Source organism: Protopterus annectens, chromosome 5.part0 (assembly GCF_019279795.1).
Source record: "Protopterus annectens isolate FY-2018-M chromosome 5.part0, PAN1.0, whole genome shotgun sequence".
Taxonomy (NCBI): Eukaryota; Metazoa; Chordata; order Ceratodontiformes; family Protopteridae; genus Protopterus; species Protopterus annectens.
The window spans coordinates 206,277,890-206,305,023 of NC_056735.1; the positions used below are offsets into that span (position 1 = coordinate 206,277,890).

The 27,134-nt window shown below is 40.0% G+C and overlaps 1 protein-coding gene across 1 annotated transcript in view; it reads right to left on the reverse strand.

Moving 5' to 3' along the window:
• The window catches only part of LOC122802144 (glutamate carboxypeptidase 2-like), a 1,578,923-nt gene that overhangs the window by 1,003,370 nt on the left and 548,419 nt on the right, over positions 1-27,134 (reverse strand). The window contains exons 4-5 of the mRNA XM_044071823.1: positions 22,585-22,771; positions 8,931-9,032 (exon numbers count right to left, since the gene is read on the reverse strand). Of these exons, the coding sequence (XP_043927758.1) occupies positions 8,931-9,032; positions 22,585-22,771 (289 nt within the window). The remainder of the gene's footprint in view (positions 1-8,930; positions 9,033-22,584; positions 22,772-27,134) is intronic.

Sequence of the window (27,134 nt, forward strand, 5' to 3'; positions counted from 1 at the left end):
TGACAAAGTCCACATATCTCCTTTTGGGCTGCCATGCTTTGGAACACCATTTAAAATGCTTCTTTTGAGTTCAGTGCATCATGGGAAGCTTGAAGAGATTGTATCCTGTTTATCAGTATTATAACCTACTGGGGATAATATCTAGAAAAATTATGTCAGATCCTCCCCATTAATGTCCAGTTCTGATGAGTCAATGATAAAGATTCCTTCCTTTCCTTGGGAAGGGGGCAACTCTAACAAAGGGGGTTGTGTAGGTTGAGGATTAACTTTCTACCTCACCATGACATACTCTTCCTCAAACCTCCTACAATCAGTGGACAAATATGAAACATCAAATGTATGAATGACTGGGTCTAATCTGTTGGGCTTGTGGAAGGTAAAGTTTTAATAATTTAGGGCCTTGATCATTTTTCAAAACAGACTTTCTTTATCATGAATAAGAATCATTAGAATATATGATACCACAGTCAGCTATTGGCATGGCCATCCTTTTTGAAGGTGCAGACATTCTTTATGGACAACTGGAAAACAGTGTCCCTTCCAGGTATCATAGAATCTCCTTCAGTAGTCTGCAGAACAGCAAATCCAGAGTTTGGATATCATTGTCTACTTTTGGAGTGGTCAGGACAGGTCAGGATTCCATACCAGATAGACATTGGGCTGAGGGGGCAACAGGCAAGTCATCTCCTGAACTGACATTGGCTGGTCTCTGCAATACTAAATCCTTAATCACAGTTTTTTGAGGCTGCTCACCTGGGGATGGCTAGCATTTCCCTGAGACCAAAAGTCTATCATAGGTAGAACCTGAGGTTCCAGACCCTAGCAGCCAGCATCATCATACAGAATGAGTCATAGTGTTTACTGGAGGAATCCTGGTGTTCTGCTCCTAGAAAAAAAACACAGTCTGTTAAAGTCTTTTGATGAAATTTGCCCTCCATATGCATCCCTGTTATAAAACCTCTCCAGGGACATCATGGACCGTAGATGACTTTAAAAGTCAGTTTCCAAATGAACAACAGCCAAAGACATTGATAATAGTCACAGTGGCAATGACAGCACCAACAGCAAATATAAACTCAATTAAAGGGTCTTAAATGGGATACTTATTGTTCTTTGGAAGCGACCCCACAGACACTGGATGGAAGACCAGTACAGCAAAAAGAACTGAGTAATGGTGTAATCATGTCACCTTTATCAATTATATTTGGTCTGATGTCAGAGAATGAGGAGCTGTATCTCTAGGGAATGACTGCAAACTATTTTGGTAGTCAGGACATCCACCTTCAGCAAATCCCATGGAAAAGGGATATAACTGCAATGGCTATCCTATGATAAGCATCTATTGGTAATGGGACACAAACCCATCCAATCCATCCAAACATGAGCACTAGCCTGATTTTTTCTTTCTTTTTTTTTTTGTCTATTGACAGTCTGACCATCCAGGTTAGCTACAGATACATTAATGAACCAAAAGGATCATATGCATTCTAAGTTTGATAACAGCAGACACATAATAGCTAGTAATCTGATTTGTAACCATACTAAAAAAGCAAGCAAAAAAAAAAAAAAAAGAAAAGAAAAAACCCTCTCCCTAGGTACCTTATTTATGTTAACAACTTACACTTTAGCATCCCACCCTCTTCTGCAAAGGCATTACCAAAATACAATGTTTGACGTTTTAGTAACTACCTTATCTGGTACGAACAGCAGTGAGCCACTTTGCTAAGAAAAATAAAAGGATACATGCTTTTTTCTGGCTTCTTTGCATTCCATGCACTATTTTGTTATATTTTAACTCAAAGCATTACTGATATAACATAGGAGCATAGGAAATTACTGGGCTATCGACCCAGAGGTAATTTTAGGCCTAGCTGTTTCAACCCAATTTAACACCATAGAGGTACTAGTCAATACCCTAGACTGCATTTAGTGATGACTGCCCATGCCCAAGAGAGTTGTAAGAACTTATGGTGCCCCATCCACTCATCTAAGTTCTTCTTGAACAGTGTCATAGAGGTGCTCTGTTTCACATGAATTGGTAGCCTGTTACAAAGATGTGGCAGTCACTGGGAGATCAATCTGTCCCTCCAGCATGTCCTATTTAAATTGCAGTCCATATTTAAGTCCCTGGAATGGGTAGCCCTAGACTCATTTGATTTACAGATATGCAGTAAGTTCATTAGGTTTGGGTCTTGTGTTGCTCTGTAGGCCAGGCATAAGTCTCCCCTAAGAAGTCTATAGGATACAGAGTATGGTGACAAGGATTTTAGTCAGTCCATGTAAGGCACATGCTGGAGGCCCTTGGTCTTCTTTGTTAGAAACCTCTGAGGTCTCTCTAATTACTGTAGGTGCTTAGTATGGTACATACCAAATGGGGTGTTATACTCAGTTATGGGCCGGATTAGTGCAGAGTACAGGGGTTAATATTTCTTTTGCTCTCAAGGTGATGCCTTTACTAATTAAGTGAGCTATATGGAAAGCTTTCCTTACAATGGTAGACAAGTGGTGGTCAAAGTTAAGGTCACAGTCAACCTGTGATCCCAGGTTTCTTACCACTTCAATGGTACTTAGGGTATTGTTACTGATTTGATAGTGTGAAGGGACATTGCTTGTGCCAAAGGGAATGATGATCATTTCTTTGCATTCAGTTTGAGACCGTAACTAATACATCAGTCGCTGTTCTGTGTGAGACTATTCTGGAGTATACTGATGACAGTTGGGGATTCAATGATTGCACCTAGTTTGCAGTTATCTGCAAACTTGGTCAGCCACAACCCTTTAGTTTTGATCTAATCTTCTGAGAAGTATATACCAAACAGTAAGGGGCAAAGCACTGATCCCTGTGACACACCACTGTTGACAGGTCTGCTGGTTGATCTGGAGTCACTCACTCTGATAGTGTGTGCCCGGTTTGTGAGCCAGTTGGTAACCCATCTTACAACAAAGGGGTTTACAGTCAGTTTGCTAAGTTTATGGGTAATGTCTGAATGTGGGATTGCGTTGAAAACCTTTGCCAAATTGAAGTATGCTGTGTGCACAGATTTGCCCTCATTTACCAGATTTAACAGGCAGGATCTGCCCTTCATGAAGCCAAATTGGATAGGATCCAGAGTTTGGAGGTCACCTATATCTTTATTTATGAGGACCATAATGATATGTTCCATGGCCTTACAGATGAGGATGGTCAGACTTATGAGTTTATAATTCCCCAGGTCTGTTGCTAGGCCACCTTTGTGGAGGGGAATAATTGTAGCTATTCTTCATTCTGCAGGAACAAAGCCTATGGTTAAGGCTGTGATTGAAAAGGGTACTTAGTGGTGATGCAACTTCATCTTTTAGCCTGTTTAGAAGACAGCCTGGGATGTCATCTGGTCCCACAGAGGCCGTGTTCTTTGCCTTGGACAGGGCTTTGAGGTCCTGCTCTTCAGATATGTAATGTGGGAGGGAAATTTGGGGGAGGGTTTGCTGTAAGTTAGGAGGGGATAAAGGAGTGAAATTTTCACAACATCTAAGCTTTCTTCTTGACTTTTATGATTTAACATCCATCCTCCCAGGGATCTGCTTTGCTCTTCAGTTTTCAACATATTTCTTCTATCATACAGGACATCTAGTCACGTCTTCCATGGGAACTGCATTTTGGAAAAGTGGGAAGGGCCACAGCTCTGGACGCATTTCTTCCTCGTATATCAATTCCAATAATGAAGAACTGCTTCCTATAGGTACTTTTGGTAATGTTAATGTGGCTGGGACTTTATTGGCCTTCCACTGCTTTTCCCTTTCTTTGTATAGATTCTGTTAAGTGACAGAAGGTAGGATGTATGCTGAAGCGGTTCTACTTCACAATATTGAATTATTGAAAACCTGAACGTCATATGGTCAAAGACCATATGATCGAGTTTTCAGTAACTCTAAATAAAGAAGTGGAATTAAAAAAAAAAAACCCAAACACATCATTTCTGCAGGGAGGAAAGCCCCCCTGCACCCTCCCTACTTAAATATACCATCTCTGTGATTGCACTATAGTGAGGAAACCGGAGATTTCCCATTTTGCACTTCTGCATACAGCACGCAACAGGAGAGTTCCCTTTTCCCCACTGTAGCGCAATCTCGGTGGTGGAATATTTAAGTAGAGGGGTGTGGGAGGTGCAGGGGGGCTTGCCCCCTGCAGAAACGACGTGTTTGCTTTTTTTTTTTTTATTCCACTTCCTAATTTCGAGTTACTGAAAACTCGATCATATGGTCTTGACCATATGAAGTTCGGGTTTTCAGTAATTCGATATTGTGAAGTGGAACTGCTGAAGCATATAATCCTTCCTTCAATAGAAGCTCTACCCCCCTACTGTAGCTGATCTCATCCCAGAGATGTTTTTTTTTTCCTTTGTCATCTCACCTATGTGTTACTTACAGTGCAAAAACTCGTGTTTTCATTTCTTTGCTTCCATTTTTCCCTAACACAAATCAATAAAAGCCCTGTCATTTTACCTGTTCATGCCTCATCCTTTCAGAATGAAATATGTCTTCTTAACATAGTATTCTTCGTTATTAGTAGTAGTCACCACCCAGATTATTAAATCTTCAGACTGTGTTGCTGAGGCCAGTTGGGTATATACAGTGACAGCTAAGCAGTTAGTTATTTGGATAAATCTTTATGTGAATACTACGTAAAAAATGGTAAATACTGACATTTTTGGTCACTGAAGTAAAACTTTTGTCCATGTAAATGGAGATAATTTAAGGTCAGTCTAAAAATAAAAACAAATACTGAAAGCCTTTTTTACCTCTTTGACGTGAGTACCTTCTTTCACAAGTGCTGTTAAAATTTGGTACCACAAGAGCAAGTACAGAGCTGGGTGGGCCTGGTAACAGTTTAAGGATCGCAGCTTTGATAACGTCAGTCCTCATCATCATCGTTACTTCAATCATCATCATCACATGGCATCAGGGTATCATGTCAACTGTCACCATCGCTCTCAGTTTAATGCCATGCTTCTGCCTTCACATACCTCACAAACATTGCACGAATAGAGAAAACTCCAGGACACCCAAACAACATTCACACCGATATCTAATCCAAAAGTGATATGTTATAAAAAATAGTTGAACATTTCCATCCAAAAATCAAATGGACTTCATCAAAACAATTATGTTGACCTTAACTGCCACCATATATATGTCCTATAGTCTCCTGTTTTCTTCTACAGTCATGCCTGACTGTCACAGGTCTCATCTCACATGGTCCATCCCACCTCTTTGATGGATGCCCTCAGATTCTCTTGCGTTCTTCCTGTCTGTGCTAAATCTTCTTCACCAGATTATCTTCTGCTTTTCTGCAGATGCCCAAACCACCGTAATCTGTTCTCTTTATCCTTTTCTGCAACTGGAGCTACTTTGGCTTCTTCTCTGATGTCCTCATTTCTTCATCTGTCCCACAGTGTGCAACCACCCATCCCAGGCACTTCATATATATTGCATCTAGCTTCCTCATCTGCTCTGCCTTTACTGTCCAGGTTTCTGTACTATACAGTAGTACTGCTAGCACCACTGTATTGTACACCTTACTTTTCAGCTTTTTGTTGGCATTTTTCTGTCATACATTACCCCAACATGCTTTGGCAGTTGGCTACAAGCTCTAGGATTCCAACTTTAGCCTCCTTATTGAGACTTCCCTTCTACTCAACCAGTAGCCCCAGTTACATGAAGCTGGTAACCTGTTCAGCTATTTTTCCTTCTATCTCAATTCACAGTTTCTTCTACTTTTCCTATTTGCTGCCATTACAACTGTCTTACCTGTACTCCATTTCATCCCATATACTTTCAGTTTTGCATTCCATTTCCTTATCCTTTGCTGAAGTTCTTGCTCAAAGTCTGCCTGTAATGTCACACTGTCTGTATACAGCAACTTTGTTGATCTGTCCCCTCCAACCTATTTGATAATGTAGTCCATGTCCATCACCAGAACAAAAAGCAGTGGGCTCAGAGCTGAACCCTGATGCGCACCCACCCCCACTGGGAACCCCTCTGTGAGACTGAACACTGTCTGCACTTGAGCCATTTGGTCCTTGTATATAACCTGCACTAATTCTACCAATGTTTCTGGGACTTCAAACCATCCCCTGACCGCTCAAATCAGCTTTCTTGAGACCTTCACATGGGCTTTCTCCAAGTCTAAGAATGTCCATTTGGACTCTCTACTCATTTCTAGCTTCATCTCTACTATCTAGCTCACTGCAATCATCAAGTCACTTGTACTGTATACTGATCTGAATGTGAACTGCTCATCTCCCATCTTACTTTCCACTATTCGTATCACCCTTGCCAGAACATTCATGCAGTATGATAGGAGTTTGATATCTCTGTATTGCCCACTGTTGTGGATGGCCCTTTGTTCTTGTACATTGTTACTAGTATGTTTATTCTTCAGTCAATCTGGAATATGTATTTCTCTGTACAGTGCTACAAGTACCCTTAAGCAGCCATTTCTCGCTTAGCTCACCCAATATCTTGGATCATATCTACTGTGACCTCATCTGAGCCTGCTGCTTTCCCTGACTTCATTTTCTTTAGTGCTGTACTTACTTTTTCTAGTGTGGGCTCCTCCTCTTTTTTCATCCTAGGCTGTGTCTGGGGCAGTGTAGCTTCTGTGGGATTTTCTTCACTCAGAAGTTGCTGTATGTACTCTTGTCTTTGATGTCCTGTGAACTTGTGAGTAGGTTGTTTTCGGCATCCATTAAGAAGGGTGTCTGACTGTCTTCATCATCTTTCTGTCTTTGCCATGCAACCAATATCTCTCAACTTCTTAAAACAAGAAATTTGGACAAAGCCATTAATAAAAGTGGGACAAAGGCCCAAAAATAGGGACACTTTTTAAATATTGGTCTTACAAACTTAGAAAGTTGATAGAACAACAGGTTTTGCATTAGTATGAATTGTCTGAAGGGTAAAGTCTGAAACTAAAATGTCTGTCATTATTTTATACTTTCAGTCTTTAATGATTTGCCACTAATTTGCCAGAAAACCACAATTTTATGAAAAACTGACCAATAATATGAGGCAAAAATCTGGACATTCTGCGAAAATCTGTACAGTTGAGAGGTATGATGCAACCTGCTGAGTCATTGTACCATTTATTGAGACACTTTCCAGAAACTGGTAGAGCACCTCTGATTTCTTGTTCTTTGCTATTCCAACTCCTCTCTTAGCCTCTTTTTTAACCAGTCAGCATTCATTTCTTTTGATGAATTCCTGGACTTTTGCATTCCACCACCAGCATTCCTCATCTACCTCATTTCCATAACTGGCTCAGATGTCTGTTTTGCAGTCCTCACAAATGCTGTTTTGAGATGCTGCCACTCTTCTTCAGTGCCACCTATTTCCTCTTCTTCCTGAGGTGCTAGAGCTCTGACTTACTCCTTGAAAATACAGTGTGTAAAATCTTACCATACCAGTAGATGTCCTTCTCTTCCCTGTTGCAATATTCATTACACTAGGGATCCCCTGCCAAGGGCAGCCCAACATCTGGCCAGTATACCAAAGCCATTAGGTTGCTTTAAGGTACACCGTGCATCATCTGTAGAAACAACCAGTCACTAACTCAGAACACTGTCAATATATCTAAATGAAGGAAAAACACTTCCTTACAGAGAGGATGAGTCATATAAAGGGGACACGTACAGCACAGTACGAAAAAGTCAATCTATGAAAAAACAAAGGTATGTGAGTATGTCAGGTCCCATTACATAATTTTGGGTTAAGAGAAATTAAATTATATTAGGAATGCCTACAGTGATTTTGATGCATTAATATAGCAGAGAATATCAAGACAGGATTTAAAAAAACTGTAGTTCCGTGGTGGCATTCTCATTTCAAACAAAATCTCCTTTCTAGCCAAATCATTTAACACCCAAGTTCAATGCCTCACACAGAGTACAAATAGTATTGAAGCATATGGTATCTCCTCAATGGAAAATGAACAGTGTCCAGACAAACAAAATTCTTGAGTATTAGGGTTGGAAAAAACTGAAGTTATATGACCTAGGATTTTGTGGATAAAGTTTTGAATGCCATGGTTTGGAAATGTAGTGAATTTATGTAAAGCTAAAAGCCTTATCCTGAGAGGTTACCAGAATACCATTGTCCTACTCCGCAAGCCTTTTTTTCTTAACATCTGCAGACCTCAGCTCAGGAATGTTTCCCATATTTTCCTTAAACATTAGTGTTGAAGACACAGCAAACCAGATCAAAATAACACTATTAAAGAAATGACTATACAGATACTACATTACACTTAATAGGCCGGAACCTTGCGTCATATTACATTATCTAACAGCAGATGAGTAATTAGGATATTTGAAACTGTACACCAGCTTCAAGAATGTTGTCACCTTCCAAATGTAACACAAACGAGATTCTAGTGCCAAGAAAACAAGAACCAAAATTAAATGCACCATTGCCACAAGCCACATGACCCAACTCTTATGAATTCCATAAAGCAGAGAACTAAATAAAGATCTTTATTAAAGCTAAGCAATTTCATCCAAAAATTCAGGACTTCATCATAAAAGTACTTAACTTTAATAAAGTTCTTTATTTCACTACCCAGTGGAATTATTGAGAGTTGGGCTTTGTGGCTTGTGGCACTGGTATACTTCTCAAATGATCTATCCCATACATCCCAAGTGCACGTTTAAAAGCAAAAAAAAAAAATATGACATTCTAGAAAAAAGGCAGTTTACCAAAGTCTGTAAGATAATAAAATAAATATAAGATAAATATGACATGTCTTTGTAAAATGCAAAATCCAGTACATCTTATTGCAAAAAATGACCGCATTACTGCACAAAAGCACATGTATGGAGAACATGAAATAACCCATCAATGCATTTGCAAAACAGCACTAAGCCTGTATCTTCAACACTGACAAACTGTCTTACCTCAGGCTCCCCTTGAGCAGAGAATGCATTATAAGGGGGGACAATGTCCTCAACATTTTCATATCCTTCTGGTATGGGCTCAGACAAAGTAGTATTAAATATCTATTAAAATGGAAAATAAAAGCATAAGTTAATTTAAAAAAAGGCAGTAGGCATCCTGAACTGTAAAACATCAGTGGATAGTGCCATACACTATCTTAGAACAAGTCGTACATGATAGAAAATGATGCTATTACATAACAGAAGTTTAGATAATTACTTTGCACAATGCAGTGCAGAATTCTGAAAGACATATCATTCACTACTGCAAGAATTTCTGCACCATAATGTCTGCCTGCAAATAAACTAATGCAAGATGCAAAACAGAAGTACCACATCATATCAGTAATACTGCTCTTCTATGACTGGGTTAAAACAACATTGGAATTGTTAACATTCCTTTAACTCAGCTATCAGTAATCAAGGTTTGAAAACAACATTATTTTGCCTCTTCTTTGAGGACTTAAAAGGACAAAAACAAAATGAACTTAGCACAACCGAGGATTTGGTAGGAATGCAAAGGAATAAAATTACTTTGTAGTATGACAAGAATTCTGCATGTCCTGAGAAACGGTAGAAAGCAAGGTCCTCAACCCCCCCCCCCCCAAGCAAGTTGATGGCAAACAGAGCCATGTGACACTCCTTACACTCACCCACATGGAACCAGATTTGGAGGTCATCCTACTTCCTAATGTCATATTATGTTATGCCAAAAGTTATTTATTCTGCACTGGCAAGGATTGTTTAAAGTGAAAATCACTTTCCTATCACCTCAGTTCTGCAACAGGGACAGGAATACTGGCCCAATTCTGCCTTCCAGTTTGCGTCCTTTACTGCCATAACTGAGGCTAAGAATCGATTAAGGCATACAGTTCCAGCTTGCCTCTAACACCGGGTACTCAAGCTTTTCATTACTGTGTTTCTTTGCAGGTGCGTTTTTAATGTTGTTATTTTGCTGTGACTAAGTAGGGCTGAAATAAGGTTATGGAAGCCGTTATTCTTCCGTGCTTTCACATCTTATTTGTAAAGTGTTTTTTTTTTTTTGTGTGGTTTTTGCAGCACTGGAATCCTGACTAAGAGGCTTTGGCTCAACACAGGCTAGAATTCCTCTGTTTTATTATGCCCTGTAAAATGTGATTCATTACATTACTTGTCTCTGTCCTAATACACAATATGTATGTGATATTATCCACGACATGATTGTGTCTGTCGATGTGTGCTGCATGTTACCAAGAAAGAAACTGTTATGGAAACATTTGACAGGGCTATGATTTCCCATTTGGAATATCAGTCCTGAGCACCTCACAAATGACAACTGTGAATTTAAGTAGTACTGCCTTTCACAAGATCGGCCTTGCCCACTCCTGTAATAGTGAGAAAGTTGAAATTTATGTGAATACATAACAGACTCAGAACTCAGCCTGACTTTGAAAATATGTCCTGCCTCAAGTATTTGGCAAATTAGCTTATTGAGATGCTTTCTGATGTTACTGGCGATGTAATACGGAGAACATAGTGTTTTTTTAAGGGAAACGTGTGAAACAGGGGTTTTTAAATACCTTTCATGACAGTAGTAGGTGGTGGTGCACTCCACAGGTGAGCCTTGCACTGGCAATACGGCATGTAACAATTTGTAAAATGTTATTCCCCCCACAAAAAGGATATTGCAATACTTTCTGAAACATGTTAGACTACAGTTGTTGGACAAAGTATCGCACTATACCTTCTTTTGGGGGGAGGGTAATAAAATTCATTGCTAATAAATGTATCAACTTTTAAAAATCATTAAATTTCAGACCTTCATAGCCATGTTAAACTTGTAAATATCCACGTTTGCGACATTTCCTGTTTCGGAATCTGGTTGTGATAATATGTGCATACCGAATAGTACATTGCACTTAATTTCGATTTGGAGCTCATTTTACTTTGAATCTGTATGCGTTTGCCTTGTCACTTGTGCACCTCATGTGTAAATGTCATTGTGCCTGTGGCTCAAGTCATGGTTGAAAAGGAACTTGCCTGCATACATGCATCTCAACTGTCCAGATTTTTGAGTCAACTTTTTATTCTGGTCCTCGTGAAATTTGTGGTTCTCTGGCAAATCCCTGACTATTGAAGTCACTAAATAATGACACACATTTGAGTTCAGACTTTATATCCTTCAGAAAATATGAGTTTCAGACTTTATATCCTTCAGAAAATACATCCTAACATAAAACCTGTTACTCTAGCAACTTTCTAAATTTATAAGATCAATATTTAAATTCTGTCCCTGTTTTTGGGCTGTTGTCTCTCCATTATTTTAAGCTTTGCCCAAATTTCTTCCACTAAAAGTTTGAGAGGTATGCTTGCATATTAAGTTAACCAGTAAATGAAACAGCTAGAAAAAACACATAACGCAGACACACACAAAAAAGATAAGTAAGCCAATAAATAAATCTACATTTCCAAAAAAAGGCATTTCATGTCTATAAAACCTGCTAGCTCAAATGATAATAAAGTTAGCTTCTCCATCATAAAATTAAGATTTGAGAAAGGAAAGGAAAGGAAAGGTCTGCTTTCTATGAGGTCTCTAGTGAATGATGCCCTTTAAAGAAACTCTTGGCAGGAGATTCTACTGTTTGAGAGAAAAACATGAATGCATGTCGAGATGGCAGAAAAGTGTAAATTGATGGAGGAAAAGGCAAGGTTTGTTTCAAAGAAATGATTTAAATAATCCAAGCCTTGATGTTGGACAATTCAGCTGAACTAATCTTTTGAAGAAATCCATATGCAATCTTTCCAATTCTTTAAGTAATGACTGGTAAACTGCTTAGCCTCCTTGAGAATCTGTAGAATATCAGGAGAGAGAATAGATTACTCTACAGAATTAGAATCCTTTGCTCCAAACAGACAGGTTCAGGGACTTCATGATGATGACAATGGGATGAAGAACTCTGCCCTATTGTTGAAAAAGGACATTTTCTGTAGTGGGAGAAGCAATGGTGAAGGATTAGCTGCATGAGGAGAGAAAGCCATAGATCCCCTTGGCCTGACTGGTGCAATCAGAACAAAATTTGTTCTGTACTGTTTTGCGTTGAGTATAACATTTTGAATAATGGGAATAGAAGTGCAGAATTTCATGGGACTGAGAATCCATCCAGTTTCGACAATGGAGCATATTTTAAGAGAAAACAAAATACTAGTTGAGTGGTGAAATCAGTGGCGAGAGGATTCACCTTTGGTAAGCCGCAGATATCCACTGTGTTTTCAAACACTGTAGGTTTCAGTTGCCATTCAAGAGATTGAAAAAACAATTGTGGAATGGATCTGCAAGACATTCTTGTGATTTCAGAGATAAACTGCAGACATAGGAGATTTTACAAGATTGACCTATTCCAAACTTGGACAGCCTCTTTGCATAACTGTAAAGGTTTGTGCCTCTGCTGATACATCACATCAATGTTCTGTTGTTGCCTGCATATTTTATGTAGACTGAGGGGGGTGATTGACATAGTATGTCAACTTTGGGTGTCCTTGGCCATATCCATATTGTGAGCCCTTAAACTTACAATACCATTATGAGGTGAAATACCCACGGGAACAGTGCCCATCTTTCTTTTGGGCAGTATACATGGATCAACTCTTGTGTAAGTGACAAATGATTGAGATGCATTCTCTTGTGGCCCCCTTGTATTGACTGTATGGCAGCACGAGGTCTGTTCACAACAAACTTGGAATAATTTCATATCTGCTGTGGAAATGACCTCATTTTCATTACGACCTAGCTTGATGACATCTTCAACCCGCATATGGCAATTGCTGTATTGCTTGAAGTCTCCTTAATTCAGTTTCCTAAATGTGATATGGCCAGGGATGAGGTAGCTATCTGCTATCACTCCATTATTCAACTGGCAAAGATTACCACCAGATGGGTCAACTCTTTTGAGCACGTCTTAGCTGCAGGAGCAAACTGTAGGTTTCTCCTCATTTACCATCTACTGAGTTGTGAGAGGATGTTCCTATAAGTTTCCAACTTCCTCACTGACTTGCTACTTAACAACCATAGCCTTATTGTTCTTTATGACTTTTAACATCAAGGCTGATAATGAGTTGATAATTTATTTGTATTATGAAAGGATTTGGATTTGTGCAGGTTATTACTGCTGCTATGCATAAACATGACCACACATTTGACTTGATCTTCCTGTTGGATGTGAAGACTTTGTGGTCAGCCAGTCTCACACTGCCTACCTTGATCTGGCCAAAGCCTGACACTATTCCCCACTCAGGCATAATAGATCAGCTCTGTCAACTAGGTATTAATCCATATGTTACTAGATGGATAGCAAACTGGCTCACTGATGGAACCCACGTAGTCAAAATAGGGAAAGCCACCTCAAGCAGTAGACCCATAACAAGCGGCGTACCCCAGGTTTCGGTCTTGGGGCCTCTGCCTATTTGGGATATGCTTTTCTGAGGTGCGGCCCAAAACCAGTGGACTATGGCTGACCAAGTTTGCAGATGACTGCAAGCTGGGTGCTGTTATCAATTCTCCTAGTGATGTGGATATCCTCCAAGAGGGTCTCACTCAGACAAATGACTGATGCCAGAAACATGGCCTCAAGCTGAATACCAAAAAATGCATCATCATCCCCCATGGGGACAATGATGTCCCCTATCACATTAATAACAACGTCCTAAGCACGCAATCAGTTGTGAGGGATTTGGGCACCCAGATTGATCGCAACCTGACTTTTGACCACCATGTTGCTTCCGTTGTACGAAAAGCCTTCTACATGGCTCACCTCATAAGTAAGGGTATCTCATCCAGGGACATGGAGATCATAACATCCCTGTATTCTTCCCTTATAAGGCCCATTATTGAGTACAATGCCACTTTTGGCATGTACCTTGCAAAGCAATTGCAGCAGCTGGAGAGATCGCAGAGGTTCCTCAACAGGAGAATCCAGGGCCTCAAACATCTATCATACACAGATAGGCTAAAAGCCTTATCCCTCTACTCAGTTTCATACATCTGGCATACGAGGCGATCACAGACCCCCACCTTAATGGGACTGCTGCATATCGGCAAGTCAAGCTCCACTCGAGTAACCCGCACACACGGCCTCAACCTTGTCTGTGACATCAACAAGACTTGTTGGCGGGACAGATTTGTGTCCCAGGAACTCCCTCATCTATGGAATAGACTCCCTCTCCACATCAAGAAGAGTACCTCTTTACCATTTTTTAAGCACAACCTGGATAACTGGATGGGAAACAGAAAATATACCCCTGGTATTCCACCTGTGTCCTGGCTGGACAGGGGGGATCAAGTGTTGATTTGTCTAAACATGAGCTAAACTCTTGGCTAGGCTGCTAAGGGCCTCAAGGCCAATAACCTCCTATGATCCTATGATCCTACGATCTCTTCCTTGTTCACTTTAAAATGATGTTACCACATTTTAGTGTCCATGACCCTGAACTGGGAGACATGCCATACTACTACTGATATCACTCTAGAACCCCTTTCTTTTGAACAGCTTCAGTTCTTTCCCGAGGATGGTGTTGGCAGTCTTAAAACCTTGGTAAGTGACTATAATATCTTGATAAGCTAGTCCCAAGTCAAGTATGACCTTCATCATTATTGGGATGTGACTGATGGTAAGACCAAGTCTTCTGTTTCATATGGAGCAAAGGTTGGTGACAGGAATGTCACTGGAGGCATGAGGGATGTTGGAGTGACAAACTTGATATGTATGGGCATTACACTTCATACCAGACAAAAAGAGGCAACTTATTTCTAGAGAGATCTAAGCTGTGGCTAACTGACTGGTCATGCTCTTTAAATTGATTTGCAGACAGCTGTGACATCCAACCTGCCTCACCTCTCGATGACCCTTTTCACCTCACATATGTGAACTGGTTGCTCGTTTTTCCATACAAAATTGTCACTATAAGACTCCAGACTCCAGAGACATTCCTCCAGCCTCTGCCAAAGCTTGCCCATTACTTATGACATTTCCTGGTTGCCTGCACATCCTCGTTAGGTTATCTCATTACTTGGACAGTGCTTGCTATTTGTATTTAAGATAAGCTGTTAAACATGGTCTAAAGCATGTGCTCTTTGAACTGTAGGTTTGACCCTTACTCCTCAATACTGATTGTGGACAGCCTGTATGTGTTGTCACCAAAAATTTATCAGCTATTAGAATTATGCTTGAGGTCTGGAATATTTCTAGTTGCTCTGAAGGATATTACTCCACCCCCTCCCGAAACCTTCTCAGTACCAAAGTTCTGTCCAGTCTTGAAACTCTTACATAAGATTATAAAGAAAATTATTGATAGACAGCTTGAGTCCTGCCTCAGTGTTAATGATCTCACATAAGTCAAAACGAGTTTTTGTCCCAACACTACTACTACAAATACTTTACTCATATGAACAGTGAACAATCTCCTGATGACTAGACACCAGTGTTTTACTTCGTTGTGGTCCTGCTGGATCTTTCATCTGCATTTGACAATATTGAAAATGGCATGTAATCAAGTGGTAATGTTCCTAGTACAGTCTGACCTCTAGAGTCCTAAGAGCAATTTACTTTCCTTCCCTTTAGCCACAGTCAGAGGGTGGTTTTGGATTTAATCTCTTTCCATCCCATAGCTTCTCTAGTGTGGAATACCACAAGGACTGAGTCTGATCTTGGACTGTTCACTTTTGACAGTCTACATACTTCATTTGGGAGATCTCGCTAGCGATAGAGGCATGGAAACCCACTGCTTTGCTGATGAGACTTACCATTAAACCTCCTTCCAACAGGATGTGGTATGTATTCCCTTGCTGAACATTTGGAAGCCATTAATCGATGAATAACTCTTAATCAATCAGTGATTCCCACTGCATTGCCACTTCCACCATTTACTCTTTACAATGGCAACAGGCTTGAGTCAGCAAGCAAGGTGTGCAGTCTAAGTGTGATCCTTGACAACTACCTTACACTTCGGGACCAGGCATCAGCTGTGTTTAAATCATGTTTCTATATGTGGAATATTTCCTGGATCAAGCACCTTACTCCCCAGCAGGATCTCTCAAGGATAGATCATGCTGTGGTTTCATCCCACCTTGACTACTATAATGTCCTTTACCTAGGACTTTCTGACACAGAGTGGACATTTGCAGTGACAGCAAGAAGCTGCTGCCAGACCACTTACTGGCACAAGTTGTTACCACTACACTGTACCCTGTGCTGCAATATTTGTACTGGCTTCTGGTGGTCCATTATTGTATCATCTTCAAAACCTTGGTGTTACTATCTCTGTCCATACACTGCTTGGGTTCCACTGACTTGAGAGTTTCCAGATCTTTACTACCCACCCCAGGCACCACTGAAAGACATACCGGTGTGGTTAGGGTCCTCTGATTACTGATCTTTTACTTATTGAGCCTTTAGCTACTGAACTGACTACCACAGTGACTGGGGTGGGGAGGGGGGAGTTGCACGTTGACCTACTTCTGTAGATGTTCTAATGGATTTGGTGAGCTGCCTTCTTTGAGTGTGGAATGATCAGTCCTCTCTCCTTTTATTGGCCTTAGCTTACAGCGATCTCAAATCAACTTCACATGTTCTTTCAAATACTCATTCAAATATTCATCAGTCTTTTGAGAGTTAACTTTGTCACTCTATTTTAGTTAAGGTTTTATCTTCTATTACTTTTACAGATTTTATATTTTACTGTTCAGCCTTTTGATCATTTTGTGACTTTTTGACATCTGCTTGACTTTTATAGCTACTGCTGCTTTGATAATAAAGTAACTTAATAAAGTTGAAGGTTTACCAGTGTCATGGGGGATAGGTGGAGATCTGGACCACTGCTTGACCTATAGTTGATGAAAGCTAGGTGTGGAGCAGTGCAGCAGGACTGTAGCCACACTTTGCATACCATGAGTCTGTATGCATTGCTGGGCCAGTACTGTAGACATGCTTCTGTGGTGAATACACATCAGAAACCATAAAGATGTGGGGAGAGTGGAAGCACCAAAGTAATTGTACTAGTGAAATGCCAAGGAAGATGCTATACTCGGAGATAGCCTGTTTTCACAAGCCTGTTTTCATAAGGCCAGATTTAGACTGCAGGTCTCTTCTACATGGCTCATCCATTGAGCACTGACCACAATCTGATACAGCAAGCTGGACATGATGGTTACATACTAAGATTTACCTGGAAGGCAGCAAATAATCACAGTGCAATGTGAACCAAAAAAAAAAAAGAAAATACATTATTCATGAATCTGTGCTTAGTACTTCAGCAGTGATGATTTACTTGTCCATGTTTTCAGGAAGCAAAAGCACCCCACAAAGTTAATACATCTCTCTCTTGCAGCATTAGGTGCGGTGGTTTTTTAAACAGAAAAATCAATTAAGCTTTAAACACACGCCAGAAATGAATCTGCAATGTTTTACTATTAAATGTGCAATAGGATTAATTAAAGTATAATTGTGTAAAAACGTACCATATTTGGCATTTGAGCAGATCAATGCTGCAGTAGTCCTGACTACTGGAAATTCAACCACAGAAGGCCTGGTATCCAGCATGACTTTCAGAGCTCAATACTCTTCTTCCATGCATGGCAGACATCCACCTGTCTGGGGTGTCAGAACATTCCCAACATAAGACCATCTGTCACTGCAATTTGAGAGCTGTCTTGCCCAGATAAAACTAAAGGATATCTACCCTGAAGGTTGAAAATCAAGACTCTGAAAATACCCTTATATGGACAGAGAGGTAAAGGTCATCACATTCTAATCTGAGGGGCATGTAAAAGAAAGTTTTTCAGACTTGGGCAGGTCTGAGGCCTAGATTGAGAGAAGGCGCATAAAGATGGAGAACCTCAGCACATCCAAGGATAGAATGAGGGGCTGGTGGATACAAATAATTCTGCAACTGTGACCTAATCTGACATCTACTGTTGTAGTAAGTTCTTACACAATTGTGTTATGCTCTTTGTTTAGATCATTGCTGCAGAAGTTGTCACTACTGGGTCAATTCCCAGATATCATTAGGCCAGGGAGTAGCCTGAAAGCAAGGGGTAGGCTGCAATATATCCCGTAGCATCTCTGTAGCAAACCTAGTTCTTTCCCTGGAAGAGATGTTCATTTTGTAGTGCTTGGAAAAGGTATGAGCAGAGGACCATGTACCTGTTCCTAAGACAGTCTGAGTGGTCACCATTTGAAGAAGTCCACAGTTTCAGCTTTGTGAACTATTAACAGCTCTAACTTCTTACTTTTAGAAGCAAAACAAAACATAACACAATGATGTAGTGGTTTACAAACCATATGGACACAGTCCTTCCCTGTTGCAAAGTACACAAACAACTGAATGGAGTTTTTAATATCCTTGCTTCTGAGTAAATATCTTCATTGTTTTGCATTTAAATAATTGGATGCCTAACGGTATGTGTCTAGGTAGTGTAGAGTCCTTCCCTTGTGTTTGAAGATTGACAAAGGCAGCACAAAATTAAACAGTTAGGCTAAAGTTATGTTTCAGGACTACTTTCGGTACAAGAGTGGATTTGCAGGGCCTGGGAGATGAATCATTTACAGGTTGCCTGTGTTCAGTAGAGACATAGGTGCCAAAGTCAAACAAGGGATGGATTTCCTGTTCCCCATCCAATTGTCAAAGTTCCATTTGAATTGGGTTGGGGGGAACTCTGCTTCACATGGATGGGGAGCCTGTAACATAGACAGGGCAGTCTATGGGATACACACTTGTCTCTCCAGCAGGTCCTATTTATATCACAGGCAAGGTTTAAGTCTTTAGAATATGCAATTCTGGTGTTGTTTGTTTTGTGAATAAGCAGGATGTCCATCAGAGTGGTTTCTGACAATGCTCTGTATGCCAAGCAAAGATCTCCCCTCAAAAGCATGTAGTAGACAGAATACAGGGATAGGGCCTTGAGGCAGTCTGCATAGGACATTTTACTTATGGCCTGTATTCTTTTAGTGAGAAATCTCTACGGACAGTCCAGTTGTTGGATATGCCTGGTTAGGTACATACCAAAGGGAGCATTGTACTCAATGATAGGTCTGATGAATGCCAAATACAATGGAACAATGACTTCCTTGGACTTAGATGCCTTACCTTTGTTGATAAGTTGTGCAACGTAGAATGATTTCCTCAATACTGTAGACATGAGATGGTCAAAGGCTAGATTACCATCTATGTGTGTCCCTAATTCCTTGACTACTAGGTCAACTTTAAGTCGTGTTGACCCAGTAGTCAGGGAATCCTTGACAAAGGCTAAAAATAATACTTCCATGGGATCAGAAAACATACCAGGTTAAATTTTCATCAGTGCCAAGAATGCACTATCCAGGACTTTACCTAAACTGTTCAGCCTCGGTCTGTCTACAAGGTTTGAGACTGATGCCTAGAGAACAGCCACTGTGACTTCCCTATACAAGGGTGGCCCCTATAAAGACCAACATAATTATAGACTCATCAGCCTCACCAGTCTTATATGCAAAATCACAGAATTTGTCACAGCAGAACTATTTATTCACATACAGGCAAGTTATCTAAACTACACAACTCAACTTGGTTTTGTGAAGGGAAAGTCATGTCTCCTAAAGCAATGAAAAGGTTTTACAGGCTTTAGTCAGTGGTCACTCTGTGCACACTGCTTATCTTGACCTGAACAAGGCTTTTGATACTAATTCCAATATCAAAATTATTACAAAATAAGTCAGTCTGATGTAAACCCCTAGTGTCTGCTATATTGCACAATGGCTATCTAACAGATCCCAGGTTGTTAAAGATGCTGGTACACTCTTTGAATGTACAATTTCAACCAGTAGGATGCCACAAGGATCCAAGCTAGGCCCTCTCCTGTCTGGCATTTATTTTGCAGACAGCCAAGCCAATATCCCATAAGTGTGGTTGACCAAGTTTGCTGATGAATGCAAGCTGGGCACCATTACCTGCTCATCCACTGATACAAAAAAAAGAAGGGTCAGATCATGCACATAACTAGTGTATTGAAATTTGTCTCAAGTTAAATGAAACAAAGAGTAGCACAGTAGTGTTCAGTAAAAAAGCTGCTCTCACCCCTTATGTTATAAATTGTGCTCCTCTGAGGACAGAGATAATCACAAAATACCTGGGTACTAATGTGGACAACTCAATCAATATTCAGTCGTCATGTTTCCAGTGTTGTCAGGAAATCCTTCTATATGACCCAGTAGGGAATATACTCAATGGCCAAAGAAGTCATCCTACCCTTGTATTTGTTTCTTATCAGACACATCATTGAATAACTTCTCCATTTAGTATGTATAAATACAAACATACTGCTCAACTGGAAAGGCCACAAGTATTCGTAACAGTGAAAATTAAAGGTCTTAAACAATTTAACTATCCCAAAGAGAAGCATGACTCTCCTTATAGTCGGTAGCATACCAGCTGCTCTAAGGTGACAAGTGTCTAGATTTTCAAGCCATGAAGCCACCTAATCCTACCTGACCTACCATTTCTTCACAAAAGCAGTGCTTCTACAAATACCCAGATTAGGGACCTAAATGTATACCAAAACAAATAAGACCCACTGGTAGGATAGGTTCTTAAGACAACATCTCCCCATCCTATGGAATAAGTTGCCACTAAAGGTCAATAAAGTACTGCTTTAGCTATCTTTAAAGCTAATCCTTACAAATGAATGGGTAGACACAAATTTACACTAGAGTTATTATATAAGGCCCTTCTCAATTTGGGAGGTAAAAAATATGAAGTGCTTGACAAGAGTGGCAAGAATTTTTAAGTTTGTCTTCTTAACGATGTATATGGCTAGGCATGTTATGGTCCATAGGATCATAGGAAGTTACTAGGCTATTGGCCCTTACAAGCCTAGCCAAGAACTTAGCCCATGTTCCAAGTCAGCACCCTATGCCACTGTCCAGCAGGGACACAGGTGGAATCTCAAGGGTGCATTTTCTGTTCCCTATCCAGTTATCCAGGTTGCGCTTAAAAAGGTTTAATGAGGTACTTTGTTTTACATGGAGAGGGAGTCTATTCACAAAAGGGGGGGGGGGGTCTCAGACAATTCTGTCCCACCATCAAGTCCTACTGAAGTCACAGACCAGATTGAGGTATCGTGTGTGGGTTACTCAAGTGGAGCTAGACTTGCTGATATGCAGCAGTCCCATCAATGTGGGGTCCGAGACTGCTTTGTATGCCAGACAGAAGTCACCTCTAAGGAGTCTGTAGGAGACTGAGTAGAAGGACAGGACTTTTAGCCTATCTGTGTAGGGTAGATGGACCCTGGATTCTCTGGGTGAGGAATCTCTGTGGTCTCTCCAGCTGCTGCATGTGCTTTGTGAGGTACATGCTGAAAGGGACATTGTATTCAATAATCGGTCTTATAAGGGAAGCATACAGGGATGTTATGACCACCTTGTCCCTGGATGAGATACCCTTACTAATGAGGTGGGCCATGTAGAAATCTTTCCATACAATGGAGGCAATATGGTGGTCAAAAGTCAATTTACTATCAACCTGGGTTCTTAAGTCCCATACGACTGATTGCATGATTAGTGCCTTATTATCAATGTGATCATTTGTGGGGACGTCATTCTCCCCAAAAGGGATGATGATGCATTTTTTTGGCATCCAGTTTGGGGCCATGTTTCTGGCACCAGTCATTTGTTTGGGTGAGACTCTCTTGGAGGATGTCCACATCACTAGGGGAATTGATGACACCACCCAGCTTGCAGTCATCTGCAAACTTGGTCAGCCATATTATTTGGCCTGCACCTCTGAGAAGTATATCCCAAACAGCAGAGGCCCAAAGACTGATCCCTCGGGTACACCGTTTGTTATGGGTCTACTACTTAAGGTGGCTTTCCCTATTTTGACTAGGTGGGTTCTATCAGTGAGCCAGTTTGCTACCTCTCTGGTAACATACAGACTGATGCCTAGTTGAGAGAGTTTATCTATTATACCTGAGTGGGGAATAGTACTGAAGGCCTTGGCCAGGTCAAGGTCTATGGCCTTGCTGACAGTGTCTAAGTCGTCGACCAAATTTAACAGGCATGACCTCCCATTGGCAAAATCAAACTGTGTGGATCAAGTGTCTGGAGGTTGCCAATGTCCTTGTTAATGAGGTCCATGACCATCCGGTCCATGGCCTAGCAGATCAGGCTAGCTAGGCTGATGGGTTTATAATTTCCTGGATCAGTGGTCGCTCCATCTTTGTGCAAAGGGATGACAGTAGCTGTCCGCCATTCGGCTGGGATGAAGCCAGTACTCAGGCTTTGGCTGATTAGGGTGCCTAATGGTGCTGCAAGTTCATGCTTGAGTTCATGTAGGATGCAGCCTGGGATGTTACCGGGTCCCATGGAAGCTGTATGATTGCTTGTCTAGCATTATTTATGTGTACCTATGTTTAAACTACAATGCAATAAGGTACAAACCTAAAAGATATCCCACAAAAAACAATACAATGCAATAAGGTACAAACCTAAAAGATATCCCACAAAAAACAATACAATGCAATAAGGTACAAACCTAAAAGATATCCCACAAAAAACAAGCTCATGATGAACATAATTACTTTATTACTGAGATGACATAGAAACCCGTGTACCTCAGTGCCATCCCCATCTATTATAGAGATGTAGTTAGGATTAGATGTATTGGGATAAGACAAGAGAACATCATAATGAACGAGCTCTGCTGAATCCAGGCCAAATTCCTTCCACTGAGCTTGCATTTGTCTTGCCAAGCGAAGGTTCTGCTCTGTCCCAGACAGGTGAGGAAGCTTCGTAAAATTACTAGAAAATAAAACAAACATACACAAACAAAATGATTTTTTTGCGTTTTCAGTCAATGACTTAGCAGAACAATAGTAAATACATAATCTAGTGTCCTGAAGCTTAGATACTTCAGTCTGAAAGTAAGCTGCAGTAAACCAGATTTGCAAATATGGAATAAAAAACTAGTGAGACATTTTATTAACAGTGATATAATAAGCATTATTCCTTGTCTGAGTATACATAGACTAACATGATAAATCAGTTTTAGTACAGGCAAAGTCATATTCTTAGAACCACAACAATATACAAGTTAAATGGCAACACTACCATTCCCAGAGCATGAGAAACACCCATTTCGATCTGAACAGAAAGACAAACTTTACTATATTCCAATGACTGATGACAAGATTATTGTGCATCAGACTCTGCCTTCAACAAATAATGCAGAGTCACTAGAAAACATCAGCACATACTACTAAATGACAACATTATACGATCAGTTCCAGGCAGAGCAAGAATCTCATATAGGAATTCTTTCAGCCTATCAGCCAGACTAGCTCATTCTGAATATTTTTCCTCAGAATCCAGAAAGGACTTACAAGAGGCTAACTTATGCCCTAGGTGCCAAGTCTGTGTCTTTAGGGGTCAAACTGACAGGGTAATACATGAACAGACTGGCTCACCATGTTTTCAACAGCTGTAATTGCCATGCCGTGAGTGTAAGTATATGGCCTGAGGTCTGTCTGGTCCTTATTCTGCACTGGGCAGATGCTGAAACAGATCAAAACCGCCTGGATCATCACAGTGATAACAGGAACAAGGTAAACAGTAGACCTAGAGCTGAACATTTCTACAAGCAACCCCCATACCCTGTGTAAGAAATAAGTAAAAAGCTTACTTACATCTATGGCATGAAAAGTACAGTTTTGTACCTACCATAAATGTAGATGTTCGAAGATCCACATTGCTGCAGTCCTCAACCAAAAGGCTTAAACAATAAGCTGCGATTATTTACATTAAGACACAACATCAAAGTCTGAGCACATGTGCGTGGAGTATGGGTGGTGATGAGTTGATTGACATCAAGGATAGCGGAGACCTATATGTACACTAGTGATTCGTAACTGTTTACTTGCTGAAGTATTTGCTTAGGGAACAGGACCAAAATAAGATGTCTGGATAGGTCTTGTATCACGTTAGTTATTTTTGAGCATTTCAAAGTCTGAGCCTTTTGATATGAGCAAACTCTAAGGTGACAACAGGTTTATATTTTAAAATCAGAGTAGAAGGAGGAGACAGAGAACTCTTATTGATACAGGTGCCCTTGATTAAAAAATAATCGACTCCTCCATGGTACCTCAAAGTACAAATAATTCTGCTAAATCTGTTAACTTTCTACGGGTAAAACAAATACAAATATAGGAAAATACATACAAATTTATACTACAACAATCTTTCCCCTTGCAAGGAAAAAAACCCATCAAAAGGCTTACTTATATTTCTTCAAAAAAGTTACTATGCATCAATAGCCATGTTACAAAGAAAATATGTATTAATCATATGGTTATACGATAAAGTGTCATTGCAAGTTAATACAAAATGTAAGGTGGTGAAAATTTGAAATATGAATATGTGCTCGATACTGCAGTAAGTAAGGGAAAGTTACTTAATAATTGTTTAACCTGTTTTTTTTTTAATTATTTATACTTCAGATGACTAATTCAAAACTTAAGTGATAAAAACAGCTTAAAAATAAATAAACCACTTCTTCAATTACCAGTGGTATAAATCAAACATATATATTTGAAATAGTTTTCCCCATGATCTGTTTTCAAGTTAGGGAAACCTACTTCAATTATGTTTATATGTACCTTCAGCTGCTAAATTACACAGATCCAGCTGCACATTTATATTAACTGATGGAAAACAAAGCTGTCTTAAAGTCGGCAGTAAGTACTTGCAGCTCTCGTCTCACAGATGGTAGTGATTGCTGCTAGACATCGTGGTGAGACTTGTACAATTGAACAATAAGCTAACCTGTATTTATTATGACAACATTCTGTGCTACACTTAACTGTTCCTTTTATTATTTGCTTATATGCACACACTTATTGACAATCTTACATAACATCCTGCCTATATCATTGCTCGAAGAAATCTCTCACCTGCTTGCTTGACTTTCTACTGTTTGACTGAACAGATTTCATGTTAGCAGAGGGTGTTAAACAAGATTTTAAATTTAAAAAAACTGCGGTGGTGGTGCTGCGGTAGTGTTGTCGCCTCACAGTAAGACGTTGTCCTGTTCGATTCTCAGCTAGAGCGTCTTCTGTGTGGAGACATGCGTGAATGGGCGTACCTTCGTTGAAGGTTGTGCGTCAGGGCCGGCAACTCGGCATGTAAAAATCTACTGCCAATCATTAGCGGACCGGAGTTCCGCTGTGGCGACCCCTAACCCCGGTTAGAGCCGAAAGTGAAGTGAAGTAGGATGCTGCCCGGACTGACAAACAGTTTGATTGCACAGCTCTTGTGGAAAGATTGATTGATAGACAAAGCCTCCAATCTGACTAGACAACAGATTTTTAACAATTAGTGGATGGGATTTAAAGCTTGTATACTGGCTTTCTTCAGTTTCACTAGACCGCTGAATCTGTATTTACATTGTTTGGTGGAGAGGGTTTAAAACTCTATATAAGAAAGTCTGAATGCAAAGTCAGGGGAGCTAGTTCAACTTATTAATGATTTACTGAAATATAACATTCATCTTTTAACGCACTTGGAAATGTCTTTCTCTCTGAAAGATCATATTTTCTAATAAAACAAGTGCAGAAATACCACGCGCAGGATACATGTTAAATTAAGATGTCGTCTGCTTACTTTTTACTAGCAGAAACTGTTCTTACATGTTCAGGTAACTAACAGCGACATGAAGACACACACATATGGACAGGTATACAGTTCTCAAGGACTGAAAAGTGCATCTCTGATCACAAACGTTATACAGACACTTGCACAGATCTGTTAAAACTGCTAAAAGTCTCTAGGTTAAATGCAAATTAAAATAATAATTCTTCAAAGAATTCAAATATTCATAAGAACATACCAAGAAAAATGAATCAGTCCATAAGATGCATACATTAAATGTTGGGAGATGTCAGGTAATAAACAAACAAACAAACAAAATAAATAAATAAATACAGAATTCCTAATTTTAACATCAAGGATTAAGAGGTAAGAAGTGAATAAAAATGTAAAGATGCTAAAAACATATAACTCCAGGAATATGCATGAAAAATAACAATAAAACACATTCCTTAAACAAATGTTAGCCTGGCAGAGGTCATGGATACAAATGTACTTTGTACTTACATCATGCAGCAAAAGAGGCTTGGAAAAGGGCCCTATCATGCACAGAATTGTGGGAAAAGGGAAGTTAGCTGGCATGGGAAAGTTTTAAGTACCAAACTCTCCAAGTCATGACAGCCTAGAGTTGTAGTGGTAGATGGACCAGTCCTAAAACATCATTAATTACAACTAGAACTGGGGGAACAAGGGCTAAAATTGCACACGTGCACACACACACACACACACACACACACACACACACACACACACACACACACACACACACACACACACACACACACAAACATACTGTAGTCAAGAACACTATGGAATTTTGACTAAAAAAACCCTCATCCCTGTCTGATTCTATCTCCTGTAATTAAACCCACCCCCTAATTTATAGCTGGTAGACAATGGTTGATTATAATAATGGTGATGTGGGAGGTCATGGCCAGTGCCGGTATTGACTGAATTCACTACTTTGAACAAGGTCATGGCAGAATATTTTTCTATCCATTTAAGTTAAATAAAAAAAATGACTTTTTTTTTTTTACTTAAATAAATACACAGATGGATAAATAGCCTGTACCAACCCCTGTTCTAAGCACATGGAGCTTCAGCGCTCCTCTGGAGAGGTCATGACTGCACTTTTCCAAACAGTTCACATGCTTTCTGCTTCAGCAAAAGAAACAGAAAGATTGTGAATATTCAATAGTGCAGGTATGTTTTATGGTGCTCAAAAGAAGAGCCGCAGTAGTGCTAGTCATTTGTTTTCAGTCACGATGGCAGACAACTATTGCGGTTTTTTTTTAGTTCATCTTGGGTGTTTGCATGTGGAGTCTGACCCACACCAGCTCTTATCATTTTTACCTGCTTTCCTAATAATCCAAAGCCTTACCCACTTGCACATGAATAGGTGAGCCATGGAATCACCTATTATGCATAATTTGTGTTTGTCAATGGCCTTATTTAGAACTGGTACTCTTCTGACTAAGCATTTTTAAACCTTTGGACTTTTTTTTAGATATGAGCAGTTCGG